General features: G+C 53.0%; 3 protein-coding genes across 3 annotated transcripts; 2 read left to right on the forward strand and 1 right to left on the reverse strand.

The window, feature by feature from the left end:
* Positions 1-190: 190 nt before the first annotated feature.
* Positions 191-1111, forward strand: LOC128937056 (mas-related G-protein coupled receptor member H-like). Its single transcript, XM_054276413.1, has one exon. The coding sequence runs from the start codon at positions 191-193 to the stop codon at positions 1109-1111; it is 921 nt and encodes a 306-aa protein (XP_054132388.1).
* A 1366-nt stretch (positions 1112-2477) lies between these two features.
* Positions 2478-4581, reverse strand: LOC128937057 (mas-related G-protein coupled receptor member A1-like; the record flags this gene model as incomplete). The annotated part of the gene is given in 5 exon segments (XM_054276414.1): positions 2478-2482; positions 3864-4041; positions 4044-4276; positions 4279-4557; positions 4560-4581. Coding segments are annotated over 5 exon segments (717 nt in total), but the record flags the coding sequence as incomplete, so codon positions are not given.
* Positions 4582-7738: 3157 nt separating this feature from the next.
* Positions 7739-8656, forward strand: LOC128936982 (mas-related G-protein coupled receptor member H-like). Its single transcript, XM_054276296.1, has one exon. It carries the CDS (start codon positions 7739-7741, stop codon positions 8654-8656), a length of 918 nt encoding a protein of 305 aa, XP_054132271.1.
* The last annotated feature ends 6735 nt before the right edge of the window (positions 8657-15391 follow it).

A 15391-nucleotide genomic window follows, 5' to 3' on the forward strand; every position in this document is an offset into this window, starting at 1 on the left:
CCTTCTCCCACCCCACCATTTTCACCACCCTCCTCCCCTGCACATATCACTCCTCCCCACTGAATCCTTCCCACTGCAGGGAGCTGCTGAGGAGCCACATGGTCCATCCCTGGATTCTCCAAGTACTGACTGCCCATCCACTCTGACCACAGCCAGGGGCCACATCCCACTGCCTGCCCAGCGTCCATCCATGGAGGTGACCACCGTGTCCCCATCTCCTGCCTCAGCCACGGAAGGAGATGATCTGTGTGAGACAGATGTCACCAGTGTGGCCATACACAGTGTGACCATGCTCATCTGCCTCTGTGGGCTGGCTGGGAACGGGGCTGTCATCAGCCTCCTCAGCCTGAAAGTCAACAACTCTGGCATCTTTCTCCTGGCTCTTGTCGACTTCCTCTTCCTCCTCTTTGCAATCCCCTCTGCCCTCCTCATCCTGGTGGAGGACGTGTCCTGCTCTCCTGTCTTGCCCTTGATGTACATGAACTTCGTTTTCCAGCTCTCAGTTTTCTCCTGCTACTGGGCACTGTACCGGGTGACGGTCGGCAACAACGAGCGATATATGCGGAACTTCTTCAAGCTCTGCTGCCACTGTGACCCTCCTCTGCGCCTGCTGTGGGTACTGGTCCATATCAGATACTGGGCCTTCTTTGTTGTCTTCACTGTCATGCCCACGGTGACATTCCTGTGCCCATCACACCAGCAGGAGCACTGCCAGGCAGCTCTCATCTCCATGTACCTCATCATCCTGCTCCTCATTGCTGCACCCATGCTCATTTCAAGCACAGGTGATTTCTTTCAGGCCAAGTGGGGCTCCCAGCAGCAGCAGCCTGAGACGCGCGACATCGTTATCTTCGTCATTGGGCTCCTCACTCTCCTCCTCAGCCTCTGGAATTTCCTGCAGGAGTTTGGTTACATCGATGTGCCCTCCCAGGTTGTTTTCCTGATCACCTGCATCAACAGCAGCATCAAACCCTTCATCTACTTCTTGATGGGGAGGTGCTGGAGGCCCTGCTCCATGGAGTCCCTCCAGCTCTCCCTCCAGAGGGTCTTTGAGGGGCAGAAAATAAAAAATGCACGCAAAAATGATGCCACCAGGGACACGGGGGTTTGAGTCTGTTGATTCCTCCCACTGCTCTGCTGAGTGACCCCAGGAGAGTGACTGAGGGATTCCTTGAGTCGCCTTAGTAATCAATACCACAGGATCACACTCCCCATGGTGGTGTACTCCTGCAGGAGAAGGGACCAGTGGCATTGGCTTGGGTGATTTTTGTGGGATGCTCTGCAGGGAGCACATTGCAGCATGGCTTTCCTCCTCCCTCCTGGATCCACATGGCTCCAAGCAGTGCAGCTGGGCTCAGTGATGCTCCCCAGCTCTATTCCCCATGCAATGACCCTCATGGCCTCGGCCCCAGGGAATGAACTCCATCTCCTTTGGCTCAGCAGATGAGTTCCATGGTGTTTTCAGGGAGCTCTTGCCTGCAAATCATGGGACACCTTAATCCATGGGGACACACCCAGCACGGGGTGGCAGTGATTTCCCAAATCCCTGCAGGGCTGGTGCCTCTGGATGGCAGGAGAGGGATTGGGATCAGGGAGCATCCTTCCCCTTCTGTCCAGCAGAGCCAGTCCTGCATTCCCAGCTGATGGGAAGGGACACCAGGTAGGGCTGCAGAGCTGGGGAGGGACAGCAACATTCCCTTATCCTTTCAGTGGCAATTTGTCACTTTCTTGAATTCCAGAATTGAATCCTTCTGAGTAAAGTGCAGGGTCAATAGGGAACTCCATTGATCCTTTGTGCCTGTACCAGAAAGTACATGGAATATGGAAATTCCCATCACCAGATGCTTGGACCATTGAATTGCACAGAAATTAGGGGATTGTGCTGCTCTTCTGCAGAATGGGGCCATCCATCCTCTGGTTCCCCAGCATCAGTGTCCAGGGAAGCCCTTGAGCACCTCCATCCTGAACCTGGCCACCCTCAGGAGGAGCTGCACAGCCACTCTGCACAGCAGCTCCAGCCACAGTCCAGCCTCTCCTGATCTTTGTCATTCTGTAACTACCCATCAATCAGATTTGGATCCATAGTTTGTGTTTCTATCCGCTGTGGTAGTCCCAGCCTCTGAATATGTTCAATAAACAACATCCAGGCTTCACTGCAGAGCCTGTCTCTGTTAAACAGTGTCCAAAATGGCTCAATTCCTTCTTTTATCCCATTCTAAAGCCTCTGGCTGCTCTGGGAGCAGGACAGGTCCCTGTCTCATACCAGAGCCCTTCCTAAGGCATGTGCCTGCAATGGTTGGGATGCTGTTGGCAGTGCCAAGAGCTCCTGATTCCTCCTGGCACAGACCTGGGCAGCAGCCATATCTCTTGCTCAGGGGGAAGTTGTCCCTCCTTTTCCCACTGCCTTAAATCCAGGGGAAACACCCGTGCCACTGCTTCTGGAAAGGGAAGTGAGAGTGAAAGCCGTGGGTGGTGAGTCAGGCTTTGGAGACACAGGTGAGGTTAAACACCTAAGGAACATTTATTAACAGATGTGTTAATAATTAACAGAAGAGACTTTGACTTCTGAGAGGGTTTTTCTCTACCTGATTCCCATTTCCTGTCCATTGGAAAGACAAAACTTTCCATGGTCCAAGCTCTTGTGCATGGAATAACACCTGAGCCAGGGAGACCCTCCCAAGGCAAGTGCAGAAGGACCATTATCCTTCGATGTATCTTTCTACTTCCCAGCACCTTCCTTCACTCCTGTGTCACCCAGGCCACTCCCTACCTGAGCTTCCTTTCAAAAGAGCAAGACTTCAAAGCAAAAGGTTTCCTGACAGTCCCTTCCCATGGCAGATGGACAGATGGAATGAGATGATCTCTACCATTCCTTCCAACTTGCCCTGGGGCCACTTTATCAGATGAATTGTGTCGCCATTCATCTGTTTAGCCCCGAAATAGGTTTTGCACATTTCAGACTGGTCCTTGAGCAAAGAGGGGCAGAGCAGATGCAGCAGTTTGTTTTCAGAAGCTGCGCTCACTCCTCCCCATTCCTCCTCCCAGACCGTGCTGTCTGCAGCACAGACATGCAGCACAGAGCTCTCCTTTGCTTTTGGGTTTTTTCAGCTGGCTGAGGCAAAGAAGTTACCTGGACTGTGGTTTTCCTTTTGCTTGGAACTGTTCAAACCTGCTCTGGACTGAAAACCCAGAAGAGCACTGGGAGCTCACACCTGTGGCCCACCGGGGCCTGGGACGCGGCATTTTCCAGCACCAGAGGGACTGATAAGAGACTGAGTGAGACAAACTACACTCCACAACAAGGACTGTCTGAATCTGCCAAGCATTCAGAACAGCAAGAGATGTTATTCTTTAATATTGTTTTCATTTCTTATCCTTGTGTATACTTTGCTTGTAAAATAAACAGTTTTTTCCACTTTTCTCTCAGGAAATCTTTTCCTGAACCAGCTGGGAGGGAGAGGCTGCTTGAATTTATTTTCTAGAGGGATCCCATTGGAAGGTTTCCTCCCAAATTTACCGAAAACCAGGACACAACCCAAACCATTCCATGAGGATTCCTGGTGTCACCCACTACTGCCCCAGGCAGGAGTTCCCCTGCTGCACACAGCACCAGCCTGACAGAGCTCAAGGAGCATTTGCACAATGCTCTCAGGCACAGGCTGGGATTGTTGGGATGTCCTGTGCAGGGCCAGGAACTCGACACCAATATCCTTGTTGGTCACATCCCACTCTGGATATTTTATGGCTCTGTTTTATTCTGAGTATTTTCCTGATAATTCCACTTGATGATGACTCCCCTGTGCTGTCCCTATGCCCTGGCTCTGGCACAAAAGCCTCAAAAGCCCTCTGCAAGGCAACACTACCAGAGGGGGTGAATTCCTTTGCACAGCTCCCAGCCAGGCAGTCAATCAGAGGGAGGGCATTGCTCTGGGCACAGGTGAGCAGGAGAGAGGGGCTGGGGGCAAAGACAGAGAAGTCAAACGCCCTCAGCAAGAGCCAGTGCCCAAAATCAGCAGGGAAGAAGGGGAAGGAGATGACAGGAGCAGCAGGAGCAGGGCACAGAGCTTCCCTGGGAGCTGTTTCCATGAGCAGCACAGGAGCCTGGCCAGCAGGGCCAGAGCAGAACAGGGCAGGCTGAGCACTGAGAAGTGGCAGCTCAGCACCAAGGCCGTGGGCACCAAAGGGCAGCAATGGAGGGTGGCAGTGAGCAGCAAGGAGAGCAGCCAGAGCAGGGCACACAGGAGCACCGGGAAGCACTGGGAGCAGTGGCAGGGCCAGCAGGACACGGGAGGACAAACAGAGCTGTGACAGCACTGAGGGCTGTCAGAGAGCAGACAGTGGCAGTGAAAGCCAAGAGGATGGGGACCTTCAGCCCAGCTGGCACAGCCCACGAGCCCAGCTGGTGGCAGAAGCTCTCTGGGACAGAAAATATCCCCAGGGTGATGGTGATGGAGAGCAGGAAGGTGGAGCCAGCCATGGCCAGGCTGAGCACATAGAGGGTGATGGGGTTCCTGTGGATGCAGAAGCTGAGGAGCCAGAGCACAGCCCCATTCCCACCATCCCACGCAGGCACAGCAGCAGCAGCAGCAGCGGGACAGGCACTTTGCTCCACTGCCTGCTGTCACACTGGCTCCAGTTGTCGTGGCTCTCCTCATTCCAGCTCCCCTGGGATGCCTTCCCACCGGGCTGGCTCCAGCAGGCAGGGCTGGCTCCCTCCGTGCCAGGGGACAAAGTGCTCATGGGGACACCTCTGCTGCTTCTCCTGCCCTCACACAGCTGCAGGGGTGACAAACAGACACACCAGAGCAACGCTGCTGTCCCCCAAACATGGCTTTTCCATCTTTTCCTACCCACAGCTTCCATGTGGAGCAGCACAGGGAAGGGTGAGGGACAGGACAGATGGCAAGGAGGATGTGGGAGCCTGGTCCTGTGTGCCTGGCACAAAAGCCAGGGAGATACCTCCTTCCTGGCTGTGGAAATGACAGAGCTGGAGCAGGAAAACAATTGGAGAAGGAGAGGATTGCCCATGGAGATATCGGAGAGCAAATGGCTTTGGGATGGATCTGACCTGGACTCTCAGGTGTCAGTTGATATCACTGAGCTGCTGGATTCCTTCAGCAGGACACTCCTTTCAATATTCCCTCCCTTTTCCCACACTATTTATAGCTTTGAATTCCCTACAGACCTCAGTTCTGCCCCCAAAATCAATAACCAGGTTCCACCCAATGAGGGGGCCCTGGTGAAGGTGGAAGAGAAGAGTCTGACCTGGTTTCCTCTGGCAGCCTGGAGAACTTGCCCGCAGTGCACTGCCCTCAGCTGCCAGGCTCCAGCTGCTGTCCCTGGGCCGGGATCTGCAGGAGGTTCCCTGGAATGGTCCCTTGGGAAAGGGGAGCGCAGCCCGCGGGCTGAGCCCGAGCAGCGTCCGGCGCGGGCTCTGTCCCAGCTCCTGCCACAGCCCCTGCTCTCCGTGCTGCCTCGTGTTCTCCAGGGCTCTCACACACAGGCAGCTGCCTCAGAGCCTGCCACGGGCTCAGGGCTCTGCTCCTCAGCTGCTCTTCACTCTGCCCGGGAAATGAGCAACGGGAGAGAGCCTCAGCAACCACACCTGTGCCCAAACCACTTGGGCTCCATCTCAGCTTCTATTTTATAGCAACTTCAATCTTGAAATCTTGTCTTTTGAACTGCCTTAACTTGCTCCCTGTCATTCCTGAGGTGGATCCTAAGGACCCTGCACTACAAATGTCCTCTTAAAGTTTGATTTCTGATTCAAATCTAGTTTTGCCATGTGTATGCCACAATTTCAGAGGTACTTCACCTTCACCACACAGTTTCCAAGAAGATTTATGCAATAAAAAATTCTTTGGCTCAGCTGGAGGCCTGGCACACAGCAGAGGGATGATTTAGGATGTCAGCAATGGCATTTCTTCCGAGAAGAGGCAAATCCATGCTGCTCTCTGGGCTTTAATCCTTAGAAAGTTGCAGGTTTCCCTTGAGTCATCCGCTACATCCTCTACATCCTCCCTTTGCAGTCAGGCAGCAGCCTACAGAGAATTCCAAGGAATTCCTGGAAAGCTGGGGTGAGATGATTCCTACCCAGGTTGACATGTGCCTCAGGGATCTGGGATGCTCCTGCTGGAAACTGCTGGCCCTGGGACCAGAACTGTCACCTCTCTTCCTGCTGACACCATGTTTGTGTCCCCAGCTATGGAATCTCACATCCCCTCACCAGCCCAATCCTTTCAAGGGCAAAAACTTCATGATCCAGGAGCTGATGGGGCTCTAGAACTGGTGGACAGGCATTTTGGACAAGGGCATGGAGTGACAGGACAAGGGGCAATGGCTTCCCAGTGACAGAGGGTGGGGTCAGATTGGATATAGGGAAGAAATCCTTCCCTGTGAGGGTGGTGAGGCCCTGGCACAGGCTGCCCTGTGAGGCTGTGGCTGTCCCTGGATCCCTGAAAGTCCCCAAGGCCAGGCTGGATGGGGTTTGGAGCAATCTGGCATAGCGGCAGTTATCTCTGCTTGCAAAGGGACAGTCTGGGATCAGGTGTCACAAACAACCCCAAGTGTTCCCAGGATTGAGGAGGAGCAGGAGCAGCTCTGGTGAAGGGTTGGCAGGGAGTTCACAGCACCCTGGTCCCTGATAGCTTTCATTGCATCATCAAGGGGATTGGCAGTAATTAGGGTGGGCTGCAAGTGCTGATAGCCTGGCTGCAAGCAACTGAGTGCTGTCCTTACCTTGAGCTTTGCAAGCCTGGGTGAGAATGCAAAAATGGGAATTCTTGCCTCAGTTTTGCTTCGTTGGGCAAAGGGCTAGCTTTGGCAATGGTTCTGGAGCTCTTCCCAGAATGGGAGCAGTTTCTGACAAGCTGCCAGACTCTTCACCAGCACTGCCAGCACTGCCAGCAGCATTCCAGTGCCACCAGCACCACCAGCATCCCTCTGCTGCTGGAGGGACAATGACCCCTCAGGGAAGAGAAATAAGGAATGGTAGAGAGAAGACAGTTGGAGAATGGGACATTGTGCAGGGAAGGAGTGTTTCTAATGAGAAGAAAATGAGGAGCCACTTTCACAGTTCTTCATGTGGACTTTTGACAAAAGCCAATTCCTTTGGGGTCAAGAAAAAAAAAATAATCAAGATAAATAACTCTGAGGGAGTGGAGCTCTGACGTAGCTGAAGTTATAAAACAACTTTCACCTGCCCTATGACCCCATTGAGCCTTGGGGATCAACACCAGGACAGGGCACAGAGAGAGGAGCCAGCAGGACGGGAATGGGGAGCTCCTGGTGACCTGGGCACTTTCTCCTTCATGTCCCTGACCTGCCAGGAGCCGCTTTAGGACATGGATCCCAAAGGAGCAAGAGGCACCAGGAAGCGCCGCTGATCTGCACAGAGCCCTTTGCCTGCTGCTGCCCCACAGGGAACAGGTCAGTGCAATGTTTGCCTTCCTCCCTACCCCACCTTCCTCTCCTGCAGCAGCTGCTCTGTTCCTGACACCCTCTCCAGGTGACCGCAGTGCCCTCCCCAGCTCCCCCCTCCTCTGCCCTGTGCTTCCCTACCACATCTCCTGCTGAACAGCCCAACCCTCCCACCTCACTCCTCCCCACTGAATCCTTCCCACTGCAGGGAGCTGCTGAGGAGCCACATGGTCCATCTCTGGATTCTCCAAGCCCTGACTGCCCATTCACTCTGACCACAGCCAGGGGCCACATCCCACTGCCTGTCCAGCGTCCATCCATGGAGGTGACCACTATGTCCCCATCTCCTGCCTCACCCACTGAAGGAGATGATCTGTGTGAGACAGATGTCACCAGCGTGGCCACCCACAGTGTGACACTGCTCATCTGCCTCTGTGGGCTGGCTGGGAACGGGACTGTGCTCTGGCTCCTTGGCTCCCGCTGTTTGTCCAGGAACAGCACCATCCTTTACATTCTCGTGCTGACTCTTCTGGACTTCCTCTTCCTCCTTATTCTGTTGCCCTCCCCTCTGCTCTTCCTGCTGGGGAATGTGTCCTGCTCTATCATCATGCCCTTGCAGTATGTGTGGTTTCTTTTCAGGGTGCCACTGGTGTCACACACCTTTTGTCTGTACACACTGACATGCATCAGCATCCTGAGGTGCCGCTCCATCCACTGCCCGCTCTGGCTCTGCTGCCGCCGTCCCCAACACCTGTCATGGCTGGTGCTTTCATTGCTCATCACTTTCATCACTGTCTTTGCCACCATGATTTCTCTGTGTTTTGTCCAGCTATCTGAGCACTGCTGGGTGTCTCTCATCTCTGTGGATGCCTTCAGCCTTCTCCTCTGTGCTCCCGTCGTGCTCATTTCCAGCACAATCCTCTTCATTAAGGTCAAGCCTGGCTCCCATCAGCAGCAACCCAAGAGACTCAACATTGTTATCTGCCTCATTGTGCTCTTCACTCTGCCCCTCAGCCTCTGGAATTTACTGCAGTACCTCGGCTACACCATTGTGCCCTCCCAGGTTGTTTTCCTGCTCGCCTGCATCCACAGCACCATCAAACCCTTCATCTACTTCATGGTGGGGAGGTGCTGGAGGCCCTGCTCTGTGGGGTCCCTCCAGCTCTCCCTCCAGAGGGTCTTTGAGGAGACAGACACTGCCCACAGCCATGATCCTGCCATGGACACAGTGCTCTGAGCCTGTTGAATCTTCCCGCTGCACTGCTGAGGGACGCTGGGACTGTGGCTGAGGGACTGCTTAATTCACCTGATGAATAAATATCTAAAGTGTCACCCTCCCTGTGCTGGTGCATCACCCAACCCCTTTCCAATGAGAGCAATGGCGGATTTGTCTTTACAAACATGCTGTGGGTCTGCTGGCAGATACAACTAGCACTGGGAGATAAAAGAAACAATGGGAAGGATTCCACTGATTGATGAATGGAAGAAGATATTTCCATTTACAAAGAAACTTTAGGTATGCTGATAAATGAAATTAGACATCAAAACGTGAAAGAAAGAATGGGGAAGAAAAACCCCTAAATTGTGTAAGAATTAAAAATTGAAAGGGTGGGTTATACATAAGAGGGAACTCTTTAGTGTCAGGTGTATAGGGGAGTCTGTACCTCTCAAGTACCTGGGCCAGTGGGGAAAGAGAGTAGGGAAACGCACCCAGGAAATTAGAACAAAAAGGGAGGCTGTGCCCTCACAAAAATTGGAGAGATCCCAGGGGAATGCCTCATAGCCTCTACCTTTACTCAAATAAAGTCAAAGGACTCCTCAGTCTCCTGTTCGTACATAAACCTCTGATGTTTGTGGATCAATTTTCCTAAAATCAGGCTGCACTGGGATCTCAGAAAGGCTCCTTAGGCCTCAGCCTTGAGGAGCAGCCCCTGGGCTCAGCTCCTGTGGCGCTGATCAGAAACACCCTCTGCTCCCAGCAATTGCTGCTGTCCAACCACCTCCTGAGCTTTTATCAACAGCCTTGCAAATTATTGTACTGCCCTGGATGCCACAGCATCCCTGCTCTCCCACTGTCCCAGGAAGCTGCCGGCCCCAAGTGTGGCCAGGCTGAGCCATTGCTGTGAGTGCCGCCCATGCCTTGGGGCCCTGTGAGCAGCGGCCCCAAAGGAGAGCCTTGGAGCTCTGCTGGGCCCAGCAGCGCTGAGCAGAAGCTCCCTGGCACTGGGGCCTCTCCCAGCTGGGATCTCTCCCGGCTGCTGCCCTGAGCTGATCCCCGAACGCCCACGGCTCCTGGGCCCATCCCGCCAGGGCTCCAGGCCCAGCCCTTGGCCCAGGGAGGAGATGCAAAGGGATCCGCAGGGAGCATTTCACTGCCTGCCAGGGCAATTGGTCACAGGCACCTTGCACTCACTCTGCCTGGCTGGCTGGCTGTGTGCACACACGTCTGCATCTGCTCTGGCAAATGGGGCAGAAATGCTGCTCTCTCTATCAGGCATAAATAGGGTTAAAAGCTGCTAAGTGATATTGCTCTTCTGAATTGATAAGTTTAAGCTGTAAGTGAAGTACTGTTTGAGTGTTGGAAAGCATTTAAGCTATTTTCCTTTTAATCCTTACCCACGCTGTCCTTTTGTCATATGCCCTTGAATACACACAAACACACAAATAGGGATAGCACATTGGTTTGCTTAATAATAAAGCTGTTTTTTACTGATTTCCTTGCTGGTGGTTTTGTGCCTTCAGAAATTCTTCCTCTGCCCTGGCTTTGGCCTCTCCCTCAGCAGGCTCAGATGGTGCAGCTCCAAGGGGAGGAGACGTCCGTGCTCCTCAGCACAGCCACCCCCTTCCAGGAGCAGGGTGACATCTGTGTTTGTCACCATTGTCTCCATGGGGCATCAACCCCCTCCCTGTGGCTTCTCTGAGGTCTCTGAGCTGGGGCTGTTCAGCCTGGAGAAGGGAAGGCTTCAGGGAGACCTTAGAGCCCCTTCCAGGGCCTAAAGAGGCTCCAAGAACTGGAGAGGCGCGTTGGACAAAGGCCTGAACTGACAGGACAAGGCAGAATGGCTTCCCACTGCCAGAGAACAGAGTTAGGGGGAATATTGGGAAGAAATTCCTCCCTGTCAGGGTGAAGAGGCCCTGGCACAGGTTCCCAGAGATGCTCTGGCCTCCCCATCCCTGGAGGTGTTCCAGGCCAGGCTGGATGGGGTTTTGAAGCAGCCCGGTCTAGTGGAAGGTGTCCCTGCTTGCAAAAGGTGAGATCAGGAAAAAACAACCACAAGTATTCCCAAGGCTGAGGAGGAGGAGGATGAGCTCTGGTGAAGGGTTGCAAGGGGCACCCCAGCACCCCAACATCTGGTCTCCAATAGCTTTTACTGCATCATCAAGGGTACTGTCAGTAAGAAATGTGGGCTCTGATGCTGATAACCTGCTGCAAGCCTGTCGTGGTTTGGCACTGGCCAAATGCCAGGCACCCACGAAAGCCGTTCATTCAGCTTCTCCTGCTCTCAGCTGGGCAGAGGAGAGGGAAACAAAAATTAACAAAGGGCTTGTGAGTTGAGATGAGGACTGGGAGAAAAAACTTTTCACGAATAGAAAATGGGTTCAAATTAAATGGTAATAAAGAAATTTATTATATACAGAGTCAGAGGATGATAATGAGAAGTAATAAAAAATTTTAAAGCACTTTTTTTTCCCCAGGCCCTCGCTCATTCCCAGCGACAGTGCAGGGAGACAGGGCAAGGGGTTTCTTCACCGGCATTGAAGCACTGCCTACGAAACACTGTTTGCCTGGGAAAAAACAGGTTATTCATTAAACTAAGATGGAGGGCATGTTCTGGTAGGAATTAAAACAAACAAAACACCAATATCATAATATAATAAATTGGGAGCACTAAGAGGAGAATCTATTAAAAATCTTGACTATTATAGTGTATAAAAATGCCTGAAAATTGTTGTTTCTTTGTATATAAGTATAGCAAATAAACTTCCAATATGTTCACAATTTCAACTCAAAATTATTATTAGTCTAATACACTTTTGATTTTAGACTTAAACTTTGTGATGTCAGAGGGGAAACAGCAATGGCTTGTGCTCCCTTCAGCAACCATGATCCCCAGTGCCCAGAGCTGGGCTGGCAAGGACACGAGGGCCCAGGGGCTCAGCATTCCCCACCCCAAGTGCTCTGTGAGTGTCACAGCAAAGATCTCCTCAAAGATCTTTAATTTTTAGTTTTGTGAGCCAGGTGCAAAGGTGTGTCTGCCTTCAGAAATTCTTCCTCTCCACTGCCTTCAGCTGCTCCCTCAGCAGGCTCAGGTGGTGCAGCAGCAAGGAGAGGAGGAGGCCGTGATCCTCAGCACATCCACCCCCTTCCAGGAGCAGGGTGACACCTGTGTTTGTCACCATGGGCTCTACAGGGCATCACCCCCCTCCCTGGGGCTTCCCTGAGGCCACCAGCCCCACCACACCCCACACCTTCTCTCCAGCCCCACCACATCCCACACCTTCTCTCCAGCCCCACCACACCCCATACTCATTTCCATGCATCCACCTCCTTCTCCAAGTCCGTTCCTGGCCCTGGAGGATTATTCGGAGGGGTCTCTGGTGATTGTATTCACTGAGTGCTCTGATATTTAAGGTTACCGTACCTTGAACTTTTCCTTTGGCCACGTGCTCTTGCTTTTTGTTACAGAACTTGCCCCCAACCACTGCAGGCCTCCAAATCCATTTCTGCACTGGCTCCAGCCACATTTACCATCCTCTGTCCTGCTCTGGAGCACATTGGAGCTGGGCTTTCCTCCTGCCTCCTGGGTCTAAGAACCCCATGGCCAGGAGGAGCAGAGACACTGCCAGGGCTCCCTGGTGGAGCGGGGAAGGATCGGGGCTCTTCCGGGGCACAGGGGTCCCCAGAGATGGACTGGGGTGTTGCAGGCAGTTTTGAAGGGGTCAGGAGAGGCTCAGAGTGGGTTGGAGGGGGTCTGGATGCCGGCAATCACAAATCTCCCCACTGGAGGAGAGCAGAGCCTGACAGGCCACGCTCAGAGTGGGGGAACAGCTCCATCTGGGAAAGCTGTGGGATGTGATAGGATGGGGTGAGGATGGGGAGTGGGGTGGGATGGGGATGGGGATGGGGAGCAGGGATGACGATGGGATCAGGATAGGAGGAGGAAGCAGCTCAACTGTGCTTCCTTGGGACCAGAGCATGTTTTTGCAATGATCTCAGAGCCCTTCCCGGAACAGGAGTTGTTTCTGAGAAGCACCCAGCTGCCTCACCCACACTGCTAGCACTGCCAGCAGCATTTCTGTGCCACCGGCACCACCAGCTGGTGCTGCAGGGACAATGACCCCTCAGGCAAGAGAAACGAGGAATGATAAAACCCTGTCAGGTGAGGGAAGGCAGATGCACAATGGGACACTCTGCAGGGAAGAGTGTTTTTCAGCAAGAGGGAATGAGGACACAATCACAAAAAATTTCATTTAGAGCTTCTGAGAAAAGCTACTTCCTCTGAAGACAAAAAAAAAAAAATAAAAAGAAACCAAAAACCACATACATGATAAATGACTCAGACGAACTGAATTTCTGAAGCAGGTAAAGTTACAATTTTTGACTTCCCCACTCCCATGTGATTCAACCAAGCCTTGGGGAGCAACACCAGGACAGGGCACAGAGAGGAGCCAGCAGGACGGGAATGGGGAGCTCCTGGTGAGCTGGGCACTTTTTCCTTCATGTCCCTGACCTGGCAGGAGCCGCTTTAGGACATGGATCCCAAAGGAGCAAGAGGCACCAGGAAGCGCCGCTGATCTGCACAGACCCCTTTGCCTGCTGCTGCCCCACAGGGAACAGGTCAGTGGAATGTTTGCCTTCCTCCCTATCCCACCTTCCTCTCCTCCAGCAGCTGCTCTGTTCCTGACACCCTCTCCTGGTGACAGCTGGGCCCTCCCAAGCCACCCCTTCCCTGCCCTGTGCATTCCATCTGTCATTGAATCAGCTGAAATAAACTTTCTAACACAATGGGAAGCATTGGGAAGCATTAGGAAGCAGGAATTCCCTACCTGCACAGAAGGTTCTCTCCCTGATGTCTGTGCCGTGAGATTTTACAACAGGGGTTTTATCCATCGTAACCACACACAGTCATTAATGTGTTTGCTATCTATTACATAAACATCACATTCCTAGTACCCATTCAAAGGCATCCACCTCCTTCTCCAAGTCCTTCCCTGATCCTGGAGGATCGTTCAGAGGGTGTCTCTGGTGGCTGTATTCTCTGAGACATTAAAGTGACCTTGCCTTGAACTTTTCCTTTGGCCATGTGCTCTTGCTTTTTGTTACAGAACTTGCCCCAGAACCACTGCAGGCCTCCAAATCTGTTTCTGCACTGGCTACAGCCACGTTTATCATCCTGTGTGATCCTGAGGAGCACATTGGAGCTGGGCTTTCCTCCTCCCTCCTGGGTCCTAGAACCCTATGGCCAGGATGAGCAGGGACACTGCAGAGGGTCCCAGAAGGATCATGGCAGGATCAGGGCTGTTGGGGGTGAAAAGGGGGCCCCAGGGATGGTGTGTGCTGTTCGAGGCGGTTTTGGAGGGGTCAGGAGAGGTTCGGAGCGGGTTGGAGGGGGGCTGCATGCCGACAACCCCAAATCTCCCCACCGGAGGAGAGCAGAGCCTGACAGGCCACGCTCCGAGTGCAGAACGGCTTCGTCTGGGAAACCTGTGGGATGTGATAGGATGGGGTGAGAATGGAGAGCGGGGATGAGGATGGGATCGGGATAGGAGCAAGCCACTCAGCTGTGCTTCCTCAGCCCAGAGCATGTTTTTGCAATGATCTCAGAGCCCTTTCCGGAACAGGAGTTGTTTATGACAAGCACGCAGCTGCCTCAGCAGCACTGCCTGCACTGCCAGTGCCACCAGCACCACCAGAATCCCTCTGCTGCTGGAGGGACAATGACCCCTTGGGGAAGAGAAATGAGGAATGGTAGGAACCTATCTAGAGACGGAAGGCAATTGGAGAATGGGACACTCTGCAGAGATGGAGTGTTTCTCATCAGGAGAGAAAGAGGAGCCAATCACAAAAATTCATTTAGAGCATCTGAAAAAACCCACATCCGCTGTAGGAAAAAAAATATACCAAAAAAAACCCACACCCAACATAAATACCTCAGAGGAACTCAATTTCTGAAGTAGGCAAAGTTGCAATTTTTGATTACCCCACTCCCCCCATGACTGCGCCAAGCCTTGGGGAGCAACAACAGGACAAGGCACAGAGAGGAGCCAGCAGGACAGCAATGGGGAGCTCCTGGTGACCTGGGCACTTTCTCCTTCATGTCCCTGACCTGGCAGGAGCTGCTTTAGGACATGGATCCCAAAGGAGCAAGAGGGACCAGGAAGCGCCGCTGATCTGCACAGAGCCCTTTGCCTGCTGCTGCCCCACAGGGAACAGGTCAGTGGAATGTTTGCCTTCCTCCCTCCCCCACCTTCCTCTCCTGCAGCAGCTGCTCTGTTCCTGACACCCTCTCCCGGTGACCGCAGTGTCCTCCTCATCTCCTCTCTCTCCTCCTGTGCATCCCATCTGCATCCTAATACTGAAATGGGCCAGAACAAACTTTATGACACAGTTCAAAGCATGAGCAATCATTGACCTGCACAGGACACAGAGGGATCTCTCCTTGTGTGGTGTGTATGGTGAGACTTTACAACGGGGTATTAATCCATTAGTGTCCCGTTCCTCGGCTGTTCTAATGGCCTGGAAAGGGTCTGGATGGCTTTGGGGCAGCCCGCGCTCCAAAGGACCAAAGGAGTCTTCAGGTTTTTCAGTTCTTCGGTGTTGTTTATTAATTCTTATCTACAATATTTTCTCCCGGCCCGACAGAGTTCCCCACAGCAAGCCAGCCATGAGCACACTGACTGCCCTCAGGGCGGTCACATATCTTTATACCAAAAACTACGTGGCAGATATTTACCTTTTCTCCCCAGTACC

This window comes from Melozone crissalis, unplaced genomic scaffold (assembly GCF_028551555.1).
Source record: "Melozone crissalis strain CALT ecotype California unplaced genomic scaffold, PUWL_Pcris_2 ptg000018l_1, whole genome shotgun sequence".
Lineage (NCBI taxonomy): Eukaryota > Metazoa > Chordata > Aves > Passeriformes > Passerellidae > Melozone > Melozone crissalis.